The sequence below is a fragment of the Hyla sarda genome, chromosome 2, assembly GCF_029499605.1.
Source record: "Hyla sarda isolate aHylSar1 chromosome 2, aHylSar1.hap1, whole genome shotgun sequence".
Lineage (NCBI taxonomy): Eukaryota > Metazoa > Chordata > Amphibia > Anura > Hylidae > Hyla > Hyla sarda.
The window spans coordinates 323585523-323603576 of record NC_079190.1 but is presented as its reverse complement, the minus strand read 5'-3'; the positions used below and the strand labels follow the sequence as shown (position 1 = coordinate 323603576).

At 42.3% G+C, this 18054-nt stretch overlaps 1 protein-coding gene across 5 annotated transcripts in view; it reads right to left on the bottom strand.

Annotated features, from left to right (window-relative positions):
• Positions 1-18054, bottom strand: part of AMPD2 (adenosine monophosphate deaminase 2) — a 177442-nt gene that overhangs the window by 8570 nt on the left and 150818 nt on the right. For all 5 annotated transcript variants that reach the window (XM_056557879.1, XM_056557883.1, XM_056557880.1 and 2 more), the window contains exons 12-14: positions 15278-15441; positions 14420-14546; positions 7196-7359 (exon numbers count right to left, since the gene is read on the bottom strand). In XM_056557879.1, the coding sequence (XP_056413854.1) occupies positions 7196-7359; positions 14420-14546; positions 15278-15441 (455 nt within the window). The remainder of the gene's footprint in view (positions 1-7195; positions 7360-14419; positions 14547-15277; positions 15442-18054) is intronic.

The following is an 18054-nucleotide window of genomic DNA, read 5'->3' as shown; positions in this document are numbered from 1 at the left end:
ATAGGAGGTCGAGATAGGAGGACGGGATAGGAGGTCGGGATAGGAGGTCGGGATAGGAGGTCGGGTTAGGAGGTCGAGATAGGAGGATGGGATAGGAGGATGGGATAGGAGGATGGGATAGGAGGTCCAGATAGGAGGTCGAGATAGGAGGATGGGATAGGAGGATGGGATAGGAGGACGGGATAGTAGGACGGGTTAGGAGGTCGGGATAGGAAGTCAGGATAGGAGGTCGGGATAGGAGGACGGGATAGGAGGACAGGATAGGAGGTTGGGATAGGTCAGGATAGGAGGTCGGGATAGGAGGTCGAGATAGGAGGTCGGAATAGGAGGACGGTATAGGAGGTCGGGATAAGAGGTAAAGATAGGAGGAAGGGATAGGAGGTCGGGATAGGAGGTCGAGATAGAAGGTCGGGATAGGAGGACGGTATAGGTGGAAGGGATAGGAGGATGGGATAGGAGGTCGAGATAGGAGGATGGGATATGAGGACGGATAGGAGGACGGGATAGGAGGTCGAGATAGGAGATGGTCGGGATATGAGGTCGAGATAGGAGATGGTCGGGATAGGAGGTCGAGATAGGAGGACGGGATAGGAGGACACAATAGGAGGACGGGATAGGAGGTCGGGTTAGGAGGTTGAGATAGGAGGATGGGATATGAGGACGGAATAAGAGGTTGGGATAGGAGATTGGGATAGGAGGATGGGATAGGAGGTCGGGATAGGAGGATGGGATAGGAGGTCCAGATAGGAGGTCGAGATAGGAGGACGGGATAGGAGGTCAGGATAGGAGGTTGAGATAGGAGGTCGAGATAGGAGGACGGGATGGTCGGGATAGGAGGTCGAGATAGGAGGATGGGATAGAAGGACGGGATAGAAGGACGGGATAGGAGGTCAGGATAGGAGGTCGGGATAGGAAGTCAGGATAGGAGGTCGGGATAGGAGGTTGGGATAGGAGGACGGGATAGGAGGTCGGGTTGGGAGGTCGAGATAGGAGGACAGGATAGGAGGACGGGATAGGAGGACGGGATAGGAGGTCGGGATAGGAGGTCGGGATAGGAGTTCGGGATAGGAGGACGGTATAGGAGGACGGTATAGGAGGTCGGGATAGGAGGTAAATATATGAGGTTGAGATAGGAGGAAGGGATAGGAGGTCGGGTTAAAAGGTCGAGATAGGAGGACGGGATATGAGGACGGATAGGAGGACGGGATAGGAGGACGGGATAGGAGGACGGGATAGGAGGTCGGGATAGGAGGTAAAGATAGGAGGAAGGGTTAGGAGGTTGGGATAGGAGGTCGAGATAGGAGGACAGGATGACGGGATATGAGGATGGGATACTGTTGGCAGTATATAAGCAGCGCGAGAAGGTGGGTTCCCCTACGCTCAGACTCAGTAAAAGTCCTGTAAGGATGTCGATCTTCAATTCCATGAAACAGCAGATGTAATGTTTCGGGTTGTTTGGATGCCCGTAGACTTTACCCAGAGCGGCCTCATTACTATAGGATCGTAAAAAGTAAATCTATGTTACCCCAAATTTAACGCGAGCGAAGCCGCGGGCAAAAGCTAGTTTACTATATATCCAAACCGCATCTTCTTTCAATAACCACAGCAGTTTCTACCATCAAGTCAGTTGAGGAGAAAGGGCAAAGTGTTGTTCTGTATAGAGGATAGTATTGTTCAGGCTGGACTGGAAATAATCTGCCTGCTTGTCTTGGGGCTAAATGGCTATATTGTGAGATTACCATAACACTGTGGCTAGCTTTTTGTGAACTGGTATTTCCTGTTTGACTTTTCTTTTTTTGACTACAAATCCCACAATTCCATTTTCCTCCCTCCCACACATCAGCCACCCCACCCATTGAAACATACAGTGGGGATCAAAAGTTTAGGCACCCCAGGTAAACATTTGTATTAATGTGCATAAAGAAGCCAAGGAAAGATGGAAAAATCTCCAAAAGGCATATTTTAAGGTCTATCCATAGATTTTCAATTATGTTGAGCTCAGGAGATTGTTGAGGCCATGTCAAAACCTTCAGTTTACGCCTCTTGATGTAATCACCCGTAGATTTCGAGGAGTGTTTAGGATCATTATCCATTTGTAGAAGCAATCCTCTCTTTAACTTCAGCTTTTTCACAGATGGCATCAAGTTAGCATCCAAATTTTCTGAAATTTTATTGAATCCATTTTCCTTCTACTTGTGAGATGTTCGCTGTGCCACTGGCTGCAATACAACCCCAAAGCATGATTGATCCACCCCCATGCTTAACAGTTGGACAGAGGTTCTTTTCCTTTAATTCGGTTCCCCTTCTTCTCCAAAAGTACCTTTGCTCATTCTGGCCAAAAAGTTAAATTTTAACCTCATTGGTCCACAGAACTTGTTTCCAAAATGCATCAGGCTTGTCTATATGTTCCAATGGCAAAGTTCAAACACTGATATTTGTGGTGAGGACGGAGAAGAGGTTTACTTCTGATGATTCTTCCATGAAGACCATATTTGTACAAGTATCTCTATATAGTGGAATAGTGTACCACAACTCCAGTGTCTGCCAGATCTTTCTGGAGGGATTGTGCAGTCAAACGTGGGTTTTGAATAGTTTTTCTCACAATTCTGCGAGCTGTTCTGTCTGATATTTTTCTTGGTCTTCCAGATCTTGCTTTAACTTCCACTGTTCCTGATGACTGCCATTTCTTAATTACATTATGAACAGAGGATTTTGACATCTGAAAACATTTTGCTATCTTCTTATAGCCTTCTCCAGCTTTGTGAGTGTCAACTATTTTCAGTTTCAGATTTCTAGACAACTGCTTAGAAGAACCCATGGTGCTGATTGTTGGGGCAAGGTCAGATGAGTCTGGGCATTTAAAACCTTTGAGATTGACATCATCTGGTCTTCCCAGATGATGATTGAGAACAATTCATGACACTGGCAGGTCTCAGCTTTGCAAAGGGGGCAGTGCATGCTATAAATTCTGCAGGGTGCCCAAACTTTTGCAGACACCATTTTTTTGTTTTCTGTTATTTTGAAAGTGTAAATGATGGAAATAAAATCTAACTTTTGTTGATATATTATAAGAATGTCTAATCTGTAATTTGATGCCTTTTGGAGATTTTTCCATCTTTCCTTGGCTTCTTTATGCACATTAATACAAATTTTTACCTGGGGTGCCCAAACTTTTGATCCCCACTGTAAATGAGCTGCATCCATTCAAATCAGTGTGGTTTTCAATCAGGGTGCCTACAGCTGTTGCAGATTGATCTCTCTCCCACCAAGCGATCGCTCCACCCATTGAAGCAGACAGGCTCCCTGTCATCAGCTGACTAGTGAGTCAGGTCTCGGCTGCATTGCAAGCTGGGAAAAATCTGAGACAACAGTCGTTTTGTATGCTGGTAAAAATAAATATTGGGGTGCAAATCACATAAGAATTGTGAGAAAACCATCACACACAGGTACAGACAATATATTATAAACTACAGGGTGGGCCATTTATATGGATACACCTTAACGACGAAGGACGTATATTTACATCCTCCGCCGGCTCCCGCGATATGCCGCGGGGTCACGCGGTGTCCCCGCGGCATATCGGGTCGGTCCCGGCGGCTATCAACGGCCGGGACCCGCGGCTAATCCAGGACATCAATGATAGTAACACCGCAGGAGAAATGCTAGCACAGGCTTCCAGTATCCATAGTTTCAGGTGCTGCACATTATCTATCTTAACAGCATAGACAATTGCCTTTAGATGACCCCAAAGATAAAAGTCTAGGGGGGTCAAATCTGGAGACCTTGGGGGCCATTCAACTGACCCACGATGACCAATCCACTTTCCAGGATACTGTTCATCTAGGAATGCTCTGACCTGACACCCATAATGTGGTGGTGCACCATCTTGCTGGAAAAACTCAGGGAACGTTCCAGCTTCAGTGCATAAAGAGGGAAACACATCATCATGTAGCAATTTTGCATATCCAGTGGCCTTGAGGTTTCCATTGATGAAGAATGGCCCCACTATCTTTGTACCCCATATATTGCACCATACCATCAATTTTTGTGTTCCAACAGTCTTGGAGGGATCTATCCAATGTGGGTTAGTGTCAGACCAATAGCGGTGGTTTTGTTTGTCAACTTCACCATTCACATAAAAGTTTGCCTCATCACTGAACAAAATCTTCTGCGTAAACTGAGGGTCCTGTTCCAATTTTAGTTTTGCCCATTCTGCAGCACCTGAAACTACGGATACTGGAAGCCTGTGCTAGCATTTCTCCTGCAGTGTTGCTATCAGTGTGTGAACAGTGGGAGAAGAGGGTTGCATTGACAATCCAACACAATGGGCAGCACATTGAACACATTTTATAAGTGGTCAGAAACTTGTAAATAACTCATGAAAGAATAAAGTTACGTAAAAACCAAGCACATTATTGTTTTTCTTGTGAAATTCACAATAACTTTGGGAATGACCCTCTTCCTATTGAAAAAACAAAAGTTGGACTCAAAATGGCCGCCATGGTCATCACCCATCTTGAAAAGTTTCCCCCCTCACGTATACTAATGTGCCACAAACAGGAAGTTAATATGACCAACCATTCCCATTTTATTAAAGTGTATCCATATAAATGGCCCACCCTGTACACTAACTTTACAGCCTCTGTAGCATAGTCAAATAAAAAAATCCTGGAATACCCTTTTAAATTCATTGATACCATTGAAGGAGTTTGGCATGAAATGTACATCAATAGATCAGGCTATACAGATTCCTTTGCAGGTAGGTAGTAGCATATAGTTGTCAAAGGCAAATATTGGCAATGTGTTCAAGTTACTGCCAATAAAACCAGAGTTTGGCCCCAGATCAGGATAGTGCAGCATAGCAAAGGAAGAGAAGATCAAGCGGATATGCTAGTGTGGGATATGTTTCTTCCACAATGGAATGGGGTTTCACTTTTCATCCTGACAGGTAATATTGAGGGTGATTTATCATTGTTCTTTTTGGAAAGTGAGTTTTGAAGTTTTTTGCTTTTGTTTTTCTTATGTGCAACACACTTATCATACTATCAAGAAGGGTTGATAAATTTGAAACAGTTTCGACTTTTTGTCAGACTTTTAAAAAGTGCCCTCCAAATGCATTTTTGTAAGCCAGGGCTGGCCTGGCTTTGACTTGGAGGGGTTCGCGATTTCTTTTATGCCTACATGCAACATTCACACTTCATAAATTCGCTGCCACTGCAAGGTGAAACTGAAAGTTGCTAAGTTAAAGGGGTATTCCATGCCAAAACTTTTTTTTATATATATCAACTGGCTCAGGAAAGTTAAACAGATTTGTAAATTACTTCTATAAAAAAATCTTAATCCTTCCAATAGTTATTAGCTTCTGAAGTTGAGTTGCTGTTTTCTGTCTAAATGCTTTCTGATGACTCAAGTCCCGGGAGCTGTGCAGCTCCTATGGGGATATTCTCCCATCATGCACAGCTCCCGGGACGTGACATCATCATTGAGCAGTTAGACAGAAAACTTCAGAAGCTAATAACTATTGGAAGGATTAAGATTTTTTAATAGAAGTAATTTACAAATCTGTTTAACTTTCCGGAGCCAGTTGATATATATATATATGTATATATAAAAAAGTTTTTGCCTGGAATACCCCTTTAATGCTGTTTGTGTGTGTTTAGCGAAAGAGGAAAAATTCACTAGGCACCGCTAGCCGCTGTACAACTGACAGGAGCAATATGCAATCCACTTTCCTAGTGTGGGGTGCTATTCTGTACGTGCAGTATTTAAAGAACAAATATAGGAGAAGATTTGGAAGAATGCTTCCACAACACAATGTTGCTGTTCATCTGCGTGGATCTTTATTATAATCTCCTAACCAAGCTGAATGCATCGTGATGAAGATTATAATAAAGATGCACTCAGATGAACAGCAACATTGTGTGGTGAAAGCATTCTTCCAAATCTTCTCCAATATTTAAGGCTGTTTGTGTACCCCCAAAAGTTGCAAAAAAAAAGTGCTAAGGCACACGTGCATCTTTTTGTGCACCCAGAGTAAGCAAAAAAAAAGCTCTAAATGCAATGACAAATCTCCTTCATTGACTATCATCAGTAAGGCCATGTTTACTCGGTGGAATTTCCAAGCGGAATCCACTGGAAAAATTCTGCTGCAGCACAGTGCCATTGATTTCAATGTGATTCTGCTGCACTGTGCACAAGGCATAATTTGTACCTCAGAAATCCAGATTTCGCCATCTGCATAAACAATAAACATGTTCATTGTTTTTGTGGACTTCACTCAGAAATGCATTGCCTTCGGTTGAGAAACACATTTCTGAGCGGTCCTAGCGCAAGCGAATACTGTGCTGAATGTCCACCCGTGTTTTCTGGGCAGACATTTTACACATTTTACACTGTGTGAACATAGCTTTAGGGTAACAGTTAGCCACAAAGCATTTGCCACCTGACAACCCACTACTACCATGTTCTACTGCTGCTTAGACTAACTCAAAGTTCATTAAACATGTGTAAAATCTGGTTTGTAATTTAAGTTTAATCCCTCCTAAAGTTAGAGGTTATTTTTTTTCGTTCTGGCCCCTGTAATTAGGAAGTTAGGGAGATGGAATTAATTCTGTCATGCCTGTTACATTCCGAACCCACAGCATTTAAAGCATTAGGGGGGCTTTGTGAGACTCAACGGACTATCCATAGCATAACTGCGGGAGTTTGATGAGTCGAGATGGCGGCCAGAGCTCTGCTTACCTGCATTCTGGAAGACTATACAAGTGAATCATTAATAAACACATATTTTAGTATTTTCTTTTCTAAAATAAATGACTGATTATGAGATAAACAAAAGGGTGCATTCACCCTTGTAGTTATACTGGAGAGAAAAGCAAGCATTAGTTAAGGTGCTGGGATAGAGCCATTTCACAGTCTTCCCCTGCTTCCTCGCTTTTACTTGATTCCAAATAGAAGCTCCCATCAAAATCAATGGGAGCTTTAAAGAAGCACATGAAAAACCACTTGAATTAAACATTTAAAATCTGCATCGCAATCCGCACAGCAGATTTTACACTGATTTTGAGATGCTATTTGAAAGCAGTTTTGTCTGGGTGATCATACTCTTACTGAGGGAGAAAAGCATGTCAGCTTTACTAACTTTTTCACAGCAGCTCATAATATAAGTCTGTAAAATAGTCATATATAAACATACCTTCGTAGGTGATTGAGTACAGTCATATTGGCAAACATATAGTATAAATAGTAGGAATATGGAGGGTTTTCATCCTCCTTCCAATTCTCTGGCAGGGGGCTCTCCATGTTAAAAATCTGGTGTTCTGACTTGGATTCATCATCTACACTGTCAAACCCATCCACCTAAAGAAGCAAAATTAAAGAAACAAAATAACGAAACAGAATGAATTGACTGATTTCTTGAAACCACACAGAAAAATCTAAAATTAACACATTATAAGATAAAAATACTTATGCTTTTTATACCAATTTTACTACTGGTTTTTCTTTTCATTTTACAACGTGTGTACCTTAAGAGTGTACCTGTGACTTCCAAAAACTTTTAAAGGGGTGCCCTGGCCCTAGGACATCTTATCCCCTATCCAAAGGATAGGGGATAAGATGCCTGATTGCAGGGGTCCTGCCACTGGGGACCCCCGTAATCTCTCATACAGCATCCCTTATCATCAGCCTCACGGAGCGAAGATCACTCCGTGTCTGATGACTCACGATCACAGGGTTGTAGTATAGTGACGTCATGGCTCCGCCCCTTGTGACGGCATGCGGCTCTCTCTATTCAAGCCTATGGCAGGGATGTGACAGCCACACGCCCCCTCCCATAGACCTGCATTAAGGGAGCAGAGATTGACTTCACAAGGGGGGCGGAGATTGACGGCACAAGGAGGCGGAGCCGTGAGGTCACGATACTCCGGGTTTGTGATTGTGAGTCATCAGACAGGCTGATGATAGGGGGTGCTGCATGAGAGATTGCGGGGGTCCCCCAGCGTCAGGACCCCCGCGATCAGACATCTTATCCCCTATCCTTTGGATAGGAAATAAGATGTCTTAGGGCCAGAGTACCCCTTTAACATGTCTTAGAGACAGGTCAAAAGTATTAAGAGGAACCCCTACCGGTGATGTGAATTAACGGGGAGAGAAGCAAGCAGCCGTGCAATCCTCACCCCTGCTCTGTGTCTATGAGACCTCGACGTTCTCATACACTTATATTGTAAGTCCATCTAGGTCACATGACACAGAGCAAGGAGAGAATGCCCTAAGTGTGGACTTCTTCCGACTCGTTCTTGTAATCAGTTGAGATCTCAATGCTCTAAAGACCCTGACTGCTTAACAAAATGTTTTCACATGACAGGCACAAGCTCCTGTATGTACTTAGGGTGCATTCACACCACAATTCTTACATACAGGGACCGGATCTGGCTGGGACATGTGAAAACAGGGCACTCCCATATCCCAGCCGGACCCGGCCCCATCTCATTAATTTGAATGAGCAGACTGGAGAAAGATAGTGACTCTGGTCGGCTAATTTTTGTCCTGTACCCGGTTTTGTGACTGGACCTAAAACCGTGGTATACTATGGTTTAAAGTCTGGTCACAGAACCAGATACAGGGCAAAAATGAGCCGACTGGAGTCACTGTCTGACTCAAGTCGGCTCCTTTAAATGAATGAGATGCGGGCCGGGTCGGACTGGAAAACGGGAGCACCCGGTTTTTACATCTCCCAGCCAGATCCGGTACCTGTATGTAAGAATCGTGGTGTGAATGCACCCTTGCTCTGGCTCAAAGACTTTGTTCTCTTACTTGTGACTTGTGCATGTCATTTGTAAGGCAGATAAGCTGCTGACAGACAAATATATTTGTAGTGAGGTAAATCTTACCAAAATCTTAAAGTGTACTTGTAGCTTTAAAAAACTATAGACAAGTCAAAAGTTTTGATCGTCAGGGCTTGACTGTTCAGACCCCGACAACTGTTTGAACAAGCAGGGAGAAAAGTGAGGATGACTGAGACAATCCCATAGACTTACTTTGTAAGTTCGTCTTGCTTAGCATGCTCTTCTCCCAGCTAGTTCTAGCTATCGGTCGCAGTGTGAACACTCAAGACCCCAACTGATCAAAACCTTTGACCTGTCTCTACAATATGCGAGAAGTTTTTCAAAGTGTCAGTGCCCATTTAAAGGTTGTGGACACTTTTGCTTTGTTGATTTGTTTCCTGAATTCAAAATAAGCAACATTTTAAATAGACTTCTTTAGAAATGTTACTACAGTTAAGCTGCTACTCAGAGAAAGATGAGATAAAAACTTTAAGCTCTAGGGATAACAGCAGGGGATGGGGAAAGGTCACACAGCAGCTCAGATTGTAGATGGGGGAAAGAAACCTAGGAGGACAGTTTACACAGGCTGGAGAAAACAGTCTGCTGAGGATAATCATATACACAAGTATAGAGAAAAATAGAGCCCACACAAAAAGCTGCAGGCACTGTAAAAGCAAATTTTTAATAACTATCAATGGAGATAATGTTTTTTTGCACCATAATAAAGGTGTCTATAGACTTCATGGCAGTATATACAGCAGTATATTTTTTCCTAGTTTCAGCGCCTCCTAGTGGCAAGAGCATATAGCCATCAGTATAGGTGTCCCCCAATGAAGAGCGACAGAGAAAGTGGCAATTTTTTATTTTTTTAATTTTGTGTTCTATTAAAGGAGTACTCTGAAGCAAACTTATCTTATCCCATTGTAAAGCCATTACTATAAGGACTATGATATAGTTTATACCCCACAGCAGGTATTAGATGGAAGATACCTTCCCAGCAAAATATGAAAATAAATGGGGGAATATAAAGCCCATGGGAAGTGCTTTAAGATGTAACTTTTAATAGATATCTCAATAAAACACACCAGTTATGTGACCCATTAAAATAAAAATTAAATATAAGTACCAATTGTTGTATGCCCAACATGTTTCTGCTGCGTAAAGCAGTTTCCTCAGGGGGTTAGCATTGGCACAATTAATTATCAGCTGTATATTAGGTTAAGTAACCAAGTATACATTGCACTAGTTGGGTCATATATTGCTGTCTCCAACAGCACCTTACTGCACTCAGAAATATATATAGACAATTATGTGTAGACAAATAGATATAGACCATTATATATATCCACCATAGTGCAGTGTCAAGGGTAGATGTATCAAAGACATAGTACAAAATACCAGATTGGCCTGTTTCCTGATGGTAACCTGTAAGAGAATAACAGAAAAAAGGCGACATTTACACTGGGCACAGTCAGTATTTTTGAGAGTCCAACATGTTCATAATAGGTGTGTTTTTCTACCTTCCATCACCCAGAAAACCTAAAAGGCAAAAATAGACAAAATCCCCATTAGGGGTATTCCTTTTGTAGCCAAGTACCTGAAAGAAAAAGGTATTGCCAGAGACTGGCTACTCACGGGTTCAGCGTTCGGATGTTCAATGCGGGCATGAGTGCTACCTACAGTGGTAAGGAGCCACGCTGCTGGCTACTGGCGCTCTACCTGAAGACAGCGGCGGCCGGCCTCATATCCGGAACGCTTATGACGCGCATCGCGATGTTGTTGTGTCGCTGATCAGGTGAGATCAGTAATACGGAATTAGCTTTTCTTGACTTGAACATTGTAAAGGATGAGGAGGGTATGCTGAGAACAACAGTGCATCTTAAAAAGACAGCAACTAATAGCCTCCTGAGGTGGGAGAGCTGGCACCCGGTCCCCCTAAAAAGGGGGATACTGAGGGGCCAGTATCTCCGCCTCAGTAGAAACTGCTCCCAGACTGAGGACTTTATAGTACAGGCTAGGGACCTGAGAACTCGATTTCGGAACCGACGAACCCCCAGAGACAATTTGTTGATCCTGCGTAAAAAAGATGAATCGGATGGTCTGGCCAGAGTGATTGGCAAAATTTGATCAAGCATCCGGCCCTGTAAGAACGATACTTGAAAAGCACTGGGGGATCTCACAGATGGACGGGGATCTGGGCGACATTGTAGGAGAACGGCCACAGATCACCTACAAAAGAGGCAAAAGCCTGGGAGATATTTTCACTCAGAGCCATCTGGCCCCTGACATACGATCAAGAGAAAAATGGTTGGGCAGTCTTATCAAACCGAAGGGCTGCTTTAAATGTGGGAAATGTAAAGCCTGTCCTTATATCAAGAAAGCGCAGATGTTCATAGATACCAAATTGAATATGAACTCTAAGATAGGAAGTTTCATTAACTATGAGTCCAGTGGGATCATTTACGTAGCTACTTGCCCGTGTAACATGAACTATGTGGGGAAAACCACAAGGGCCTTTAAACGAAGGGTTTTGAAGCATCTAGGAGACATCAGGAACAGCAGAGAAACTTCTTTATTGCTACATATGCGTGAAATACATGGAGGTCGCTTGGAAGGACTTTTCTTCATAGCCGCAGAAAACATTAAACCCTCTCCCCGAGGTGCAAACAATAGATGAGGTCCGGCACCATAGAGGCAGGTAAAATCCAGTGCTTTATTCAATATGCAAAATAACAAATAGTATAGGAGACAGTCGCCGAGGTGGGGACATAGATCGTATACTGTTACAGAAGGAGTGCAAATGGATTCATCAGCTTAATTCCACTGTACCCACAGGACTAAATGAACAACTTAATTATGCTTGCTTTCTATAAAGTTCTCAGTGTGGCTCTTCCAACCCTTAGTAATGACATTTGAGGTAGTTAGTGAACTCTTAGTAGGTGTTCTGAGACTAGTGTCATTAATTAGGTAGCATAGTGAAGGGGGAAGTAGGAGGTTCCAAAGTGGGACCGCCTATTTTAGGGTGGCCACCCCGCCTAGGTGCTAGGCTTCAACTATAGGGCTTATAGGAATTTATTTAGGTCCACTAGGTCCATACCATTTTGTTCCCCCCCTCCCCTGATTTAGGGAATCCCCCCAGGAGCCAATAAAATATGGGATGTGGTTATATTATACTGACATCTGTATCATTATTTTTATTTTTAATCTCCATGATACAATGACATATTCTATGTACATAGGTACCATCCTATTATGAGCACTGTTGTGACAGCTATAGCACCCTTTTCCAACTGTAGATAGTAATCTGATCAAATTAACTAACCAACATAATATAACCTTATACCAGAGGCACTAGCATTTTTTCTCTCACATTGACTTAGTATACTACTTACCAGCCCAAATCACTTTGGCCATAAATCCGTGCTATCTAACTTTGAATACTCTGCTGTATTTACAGATGCCGAGGGGTGGGACTTTACCCACGGCATCAGCGCTGCAGAGCGGACGCAGCACCATGTGACCGGACTAGACAATGTGGTTGCCTCTCACGAGATCGCGGCACAGCGACTCGTAACATCGCGATGTGCGTCATATGACATAAGACAGCAAAGTTCCAGATATGAGGTCAGACGCCGCTGTCTTCGGGCAGAGCGCCAGTAGCGTGGCTCCCTACCACTGTAGGTAGCGCTCATACCCGCACTGAACATCCGGACGCTGAAATGTGAGTAGCCAATCTCTGGCAATACCTTTTTCTTTTAGGTACTTGGCTGCAAAAGGAAAAACCCTAATGAGGATTTTGTCTATATTTGCTTTTTAGGTTTCCTGGGTGATGGAAGGTAGAAAAACACACCTATTATGAACATGTTGGCCTCTCAAAAATACTGACTGTGCCCAGTGTAAATGTCGCCTTTTTTCTGTTATTCTCTTACAGGGTACTATCAGGAAACAGGCCAGTCCGGTATTTTGTACTATGTCTTTGATACATCTATCCCTGACACTGCACTATGGTGGATATATTTAATGGTCTATATCTATTTGTCTACACATAATGGTCTATTTCTATTTCTGAGTGCACTAAGGTGCAGTTGGAGACAGCAATATATGACCCGACTAGTGCAATGTATACTTGGTTACTTAACCTAATATACAGCTGATAATTAATTGTGCCAATGCTATCCCCCTGAGGAAACTGCTTTACGCAGCAGAAACGCATTGGGAATACAACAATTGGTACAATTGGTACTTATATTAAATTTTTATTTTAATGGGTCACATAACTGGTGTGTTTTATTGAGATATCTATGAAAAGTTACGTCTTAAAGCACTTCCCATGGGCTTTATATCGCCCCATTTATTTTGAAATTCCCATTGTAAAGCCATCAATAAGTTATATAACAACCTCAAATACCTCCGTTGTCTTACTTCCATGCATCCCTAATTTTTCCGAAATTCGGAAGTACAGGCTGTCTGCCACAATTATGAATTTCGTACCCCGTGCATGCTGAGGGCCATGGCCATCTTGATAACGAAACGTCACCTTGTTCAGGATCCTCTCCGCTCTATGCTGGCCCCCCTAGCCACAACTTAATCACTCCCACCATTTACATATTCATACAATCTTCGTTTGCACAGCTGTCATTCGCTGGTCTGGGCAAACGCTTCACAATGCCTCTAGCCTATCAGCACAAGCCGGACACGCCTGTGGATTAATCCTTTCCCGGGACCGGACATGTGATCTCTTTAGGCCAATGATATCCCTGTTAGTTATGCTGCAGTAACTACCAGGGATATTCTCCAAACCACTTAGTAAGTTTTACATAGCGGGCAAGCTCCTGCGCCAGACATGCCAGCGCACACACACATTCCCTGGACCGGTCATCTGATAACTGTAGTCCAATGATATCCCTGATCGTTACACTGGTGTAACTACCAGGGATATTCTAGTAACAAGTTAGTAATCTTTATATCGCAGCCGGGGAATGGAGGGGGAGGGAGACACAGATGATTGGGGTGGGTTTAGGGGCATGGGTGGCATTACTATTAAAATTATTAGGAAGGGGAGAGCAGGAGGGAGGAGAGGGGTTGAGGAGAAGGGAGGCCCGGAGGAACAGGAACTTGCAACAAAACAGCATGAGGGATGACGATTTTTACGTCATCCTCCACACCACCATAACCAGGAAGTGCGATGAAATACGGAGCATGGCCAGAGAGGGACATTTGGGGGTATACATTTTTAAATCAGAGTACTCCTTTAATGTCAGACATTAGTGCACACTTTATTTAAAAAATTTCATCGTTTTCAATGATGGAATTATTGCAATTTATTTTTAAACAATGTGTGCATTTTTATAGACTTTAATAGAACACAATATTTAAAAAAATGCAATTTTTTATAGCTTTTGGTTTTGATTTTGCATTGTGTGAACCCAGCCTTAGAGAGTGCACTATAACAAAACTACTTTTTATAGCATGTATTATGTTAATCTTTTTTTCTTTTCATTCCATTTTTAGTACATTATTATTCAGGCACCCATCATAGGAGTAAGTATGTATTGCAAACTGAGGCACAGTGATAAGGTTATGAGGCTACGTACATGCTCCAGGAACAGGTGCAGCTCTGGGTGACTGGCTGGATTCACAGTGACTTCAAACAGAGGCAAGAAAATGTTTTCAAGTATTTCTTGAAAATTATTAACCTGTTTCTTACTGCGAAACACATCACTAAAAAGTTAAAAACATTAAGTCAAAATCGAGAAGATAGAGAAGGTTTTCTAAGATACACTGTAAATCCACAGACACAAATACGCTCTTTGTATAGTTCTAATGTGACAATTTCATCACAGACAGAATGAAACATTAACAGGCTCTCTCACTGGAACCCCCAAAAATATCTAGCTCATATTTTTTTTATAAATGCTGCAATGTTTCAAGGTAGAGCATGGCTCATTGTAATACAGAAGGCCCTGTGGACTGTGGGTCAAGCAGCAGCACATAACTAAGAGTATCCCTTTAAAGGGTCTTCCTCATATCATATGGCCACCATTTGAGCACTGATTTTACTGGGAAAAGAGATTTTCCACCATATTTTGGTTGAATTATGTGAACAGTAAACCAAAATTATATTTTTATGCTACTAAATTTAAAAAGACTGTTTATTAGAATTACATCTAGGCATCTGTCACAATACACTATGAGACTATTCCTGTTTCGATCAGTGCTTCTCAAACTAAGAGTGCAGCTTGACAGTGATCTTTCCTTCTGCATGAACCTTTCTGTGGCTTATGCAATCTCTATTTTTACTTCTTTTAGCATTACTATTAATATAGGGAGAGCTGAGCAGTATATTTTTCATTTTGGCATGGGCAAGACCATGTTCTGACTAGTGAGGAAACCTTAAACCTTAACTTAGACAAACATAGAAGTAATTGTGTATTGCACAAAAAAGTATTCACAAGAGTCGTGGGATCTGGATCAGCCATCGGACATTGTTGGAATGCACTTTATGACTGACAGCCCAATGTGCCAGGCTGTCCCATTCCTTCCGAGAACGACCATATATTGAAAGACGTAGCTCTGCATTCTGATATTTACTCTCTTCCAAATCTGACATCACCTCCTGCAAAGGAGTAAAAAAAATATGTTTAAACTGTCTAGAAAAATAACAGAAACAATCAAAAAGAAAACTGCAAAGGTAAATAAATTAATATGTAGTATTTTATGACGCACCACTTCAGGGAGCCGTTCGTTATTTTTCTAGAATACAGGGGATTTCCAGTAGAGAAGAAGGAAAAGGGGAGCAGTTTATGTCTCCACTTTATAGTATCCTAAATTATATTGGCAGAGCTGAGCTGGTTTTAAGTGTGGCCCTGGGAAAAATAAAAAGTGTGGTCCCATATGATCTAGTATCATACCAACACAGCTAATATAAGGGAACGAGGTTGCGTTACAACCCACAAGTAGCCTTGAACCGGCAAACACCATAAATCCATCTAGCATGCATTTCTGGTTGCTGCAACTTGCAAGTTACAACATAACCCATTCACTTACATTAGCTCCAATGCAGCATGATTCAGGGTGCGCTACACAATCTGCAAGCCATGCTGCTGTCAAACTCACCATGTAACTTTAGTCTAATAGTGTCCACTTTTCTACTTCACATAGTAATAGTGGCCTCACACAACAATAATTCTTGTATTAATGCCCCCCTGTGCCTCCTAAATAGTAACAATACGTCTTTGACAGTAAAAATTCCTGGTTTATGCCCCCTACAGAATAATAATTCCCCCCACGCTTGGCACCTCATTACAGCTGTATTCACACTACTGTATTGTTGTCAGTGTGGGTGCTGTATACGTTAAAACAAAATAAAGATTAGAAACCCATTAGAGGTAAAAGGACATCTTCTCTCAAAACTTTCCATTGGGGAGTTATGTAATTTCTTCTCTAGGATCTGTTTGTTGCTACAGAATATGCAGCACTCAATTACTGATACATGTAAATATAGCCTCAATCCACAGATAAAAGGAGGAATGCATCTAGGGCCATAATATAAACATGTCACAGGGTCTGTATTATAGCCATGTTAGAGCGATTCTGACCTGATCAGATGCAGTCACAGAATACACAATCCGGTGAAGTTTTCCCTGATTGTGCATATTAAACAATCAGTTGTGTTAGCGCAGTTGTTTCAAACCTTTTTTTGCCTCTCGGCAGCCCATTTCCAAAAATTGTACCCCCTCCATATTCGTGACGTGTTTGTAATTAATATAGCTGATGTTATTTCAAGTCTATATGTTTTCTGTACTCCATATTCTCTCCCCAGGTCCCCTTCCCTGCTTTTTCCTTTGTCTCTCCAGGCCCCCTAATCTTCTCCTCACCTATGTACACAGTGGCCCAGATTTACTAACATGATCCCGACTTTTTTTATCGGATTATGCGACACAATTTGTGTTGCACGTCCTCTGCGATAATTTGTGCGACACATTTTACTGGTAAAAACCCAACGGTTTTCTGATTACTCTGAGTATTTTTAACCCAACTAAAGGGGTGTAGTTTGCATAATTAGGGGCGTGTCCCCAACATTTTCCTGAAAACCCGACAGTTGTATTTAAAAACCCACCAGAAAAATAGTGAAATACTGAACTTGAAAACCCGACTGCCTTGAGGTGTGGCGAATCTGTTAAAAAGTGTGGGTTTTTGAAAATCCTGTTACTTTGTCCCCTTAGTAGCTTTTTATATTACATTTAAAAATGTTGGGGAATTTCTCTTCATTTCCTTTTTTTATTTTTTTTTTACTTTTTGTTTGTTAATCTATTAACGACCATGAATGTAAAGTTACGTCCTGGTGCAGAGTTACTTTGCTTTATTTATCATGCAACAGAATTTCAGAGCATTGTAGTTTACCCGCAGAGCACTTTACATCCACATATGGGGTATTTCCATACTCAGAAGAAATGGGGTTACAAAATTTGTGAGGATTTGTCTCCCATTACCCTTTGTAAAAATGAAAAATTTGGGGTAACAGCAGCATTTTAGAGAAGAAAAATGTAATTTACATATCCGAATTTACCGAAAAGTTGTCAAACACCTGTGGGGTGTAAAAGCTCACTGTACCCCTTGTTACGTTCCTTGAGGGGTGTAGTTTCCAAAATAGTATGTCATGTGTTTTTTGTTTAGTTTTTTTGCTGTTCTGGCACCATAGGGGCTTGCTTAATGTGACATGCCCCCAAAAACTATTTCAGCAAAATTTGCTTACTAAAAGTCAAATGTGACTCTTTTGAGCATTGTAGTGCGCCCGTAGTGCACTTGACGTCCACACATGAGGTACCGTATATACTCGAGTATAAGCCGACCCGAGTATAAGCCGAGACCCCTAATTTCAACCCAAAATCCCAGGAAAAGTTATTGACTCGAGTATAAGCCTAGGGTGGGAAATACCTCATCCCCCCCTGTCATCATCCAGACCCGTCATTAACATCCTCATCATCCCCTTGTCATCATCCCACACATCCCCTTATCATCCCACACATCCCCCCTTCATCATCCCCTTGTCATCATCCCACACATCCCCCCTTCATCATCCCCTTGTCATCATCCCACACATCCCCTTATCCCACACATCCCCCCTTCATCATCCCCTTGTCATCATCCCACACATCCCCTTATCCCACACATCCCCCCTTCATCATCCCCTTGTCATCATCCCACACATCCCCTTATCATCCCACAC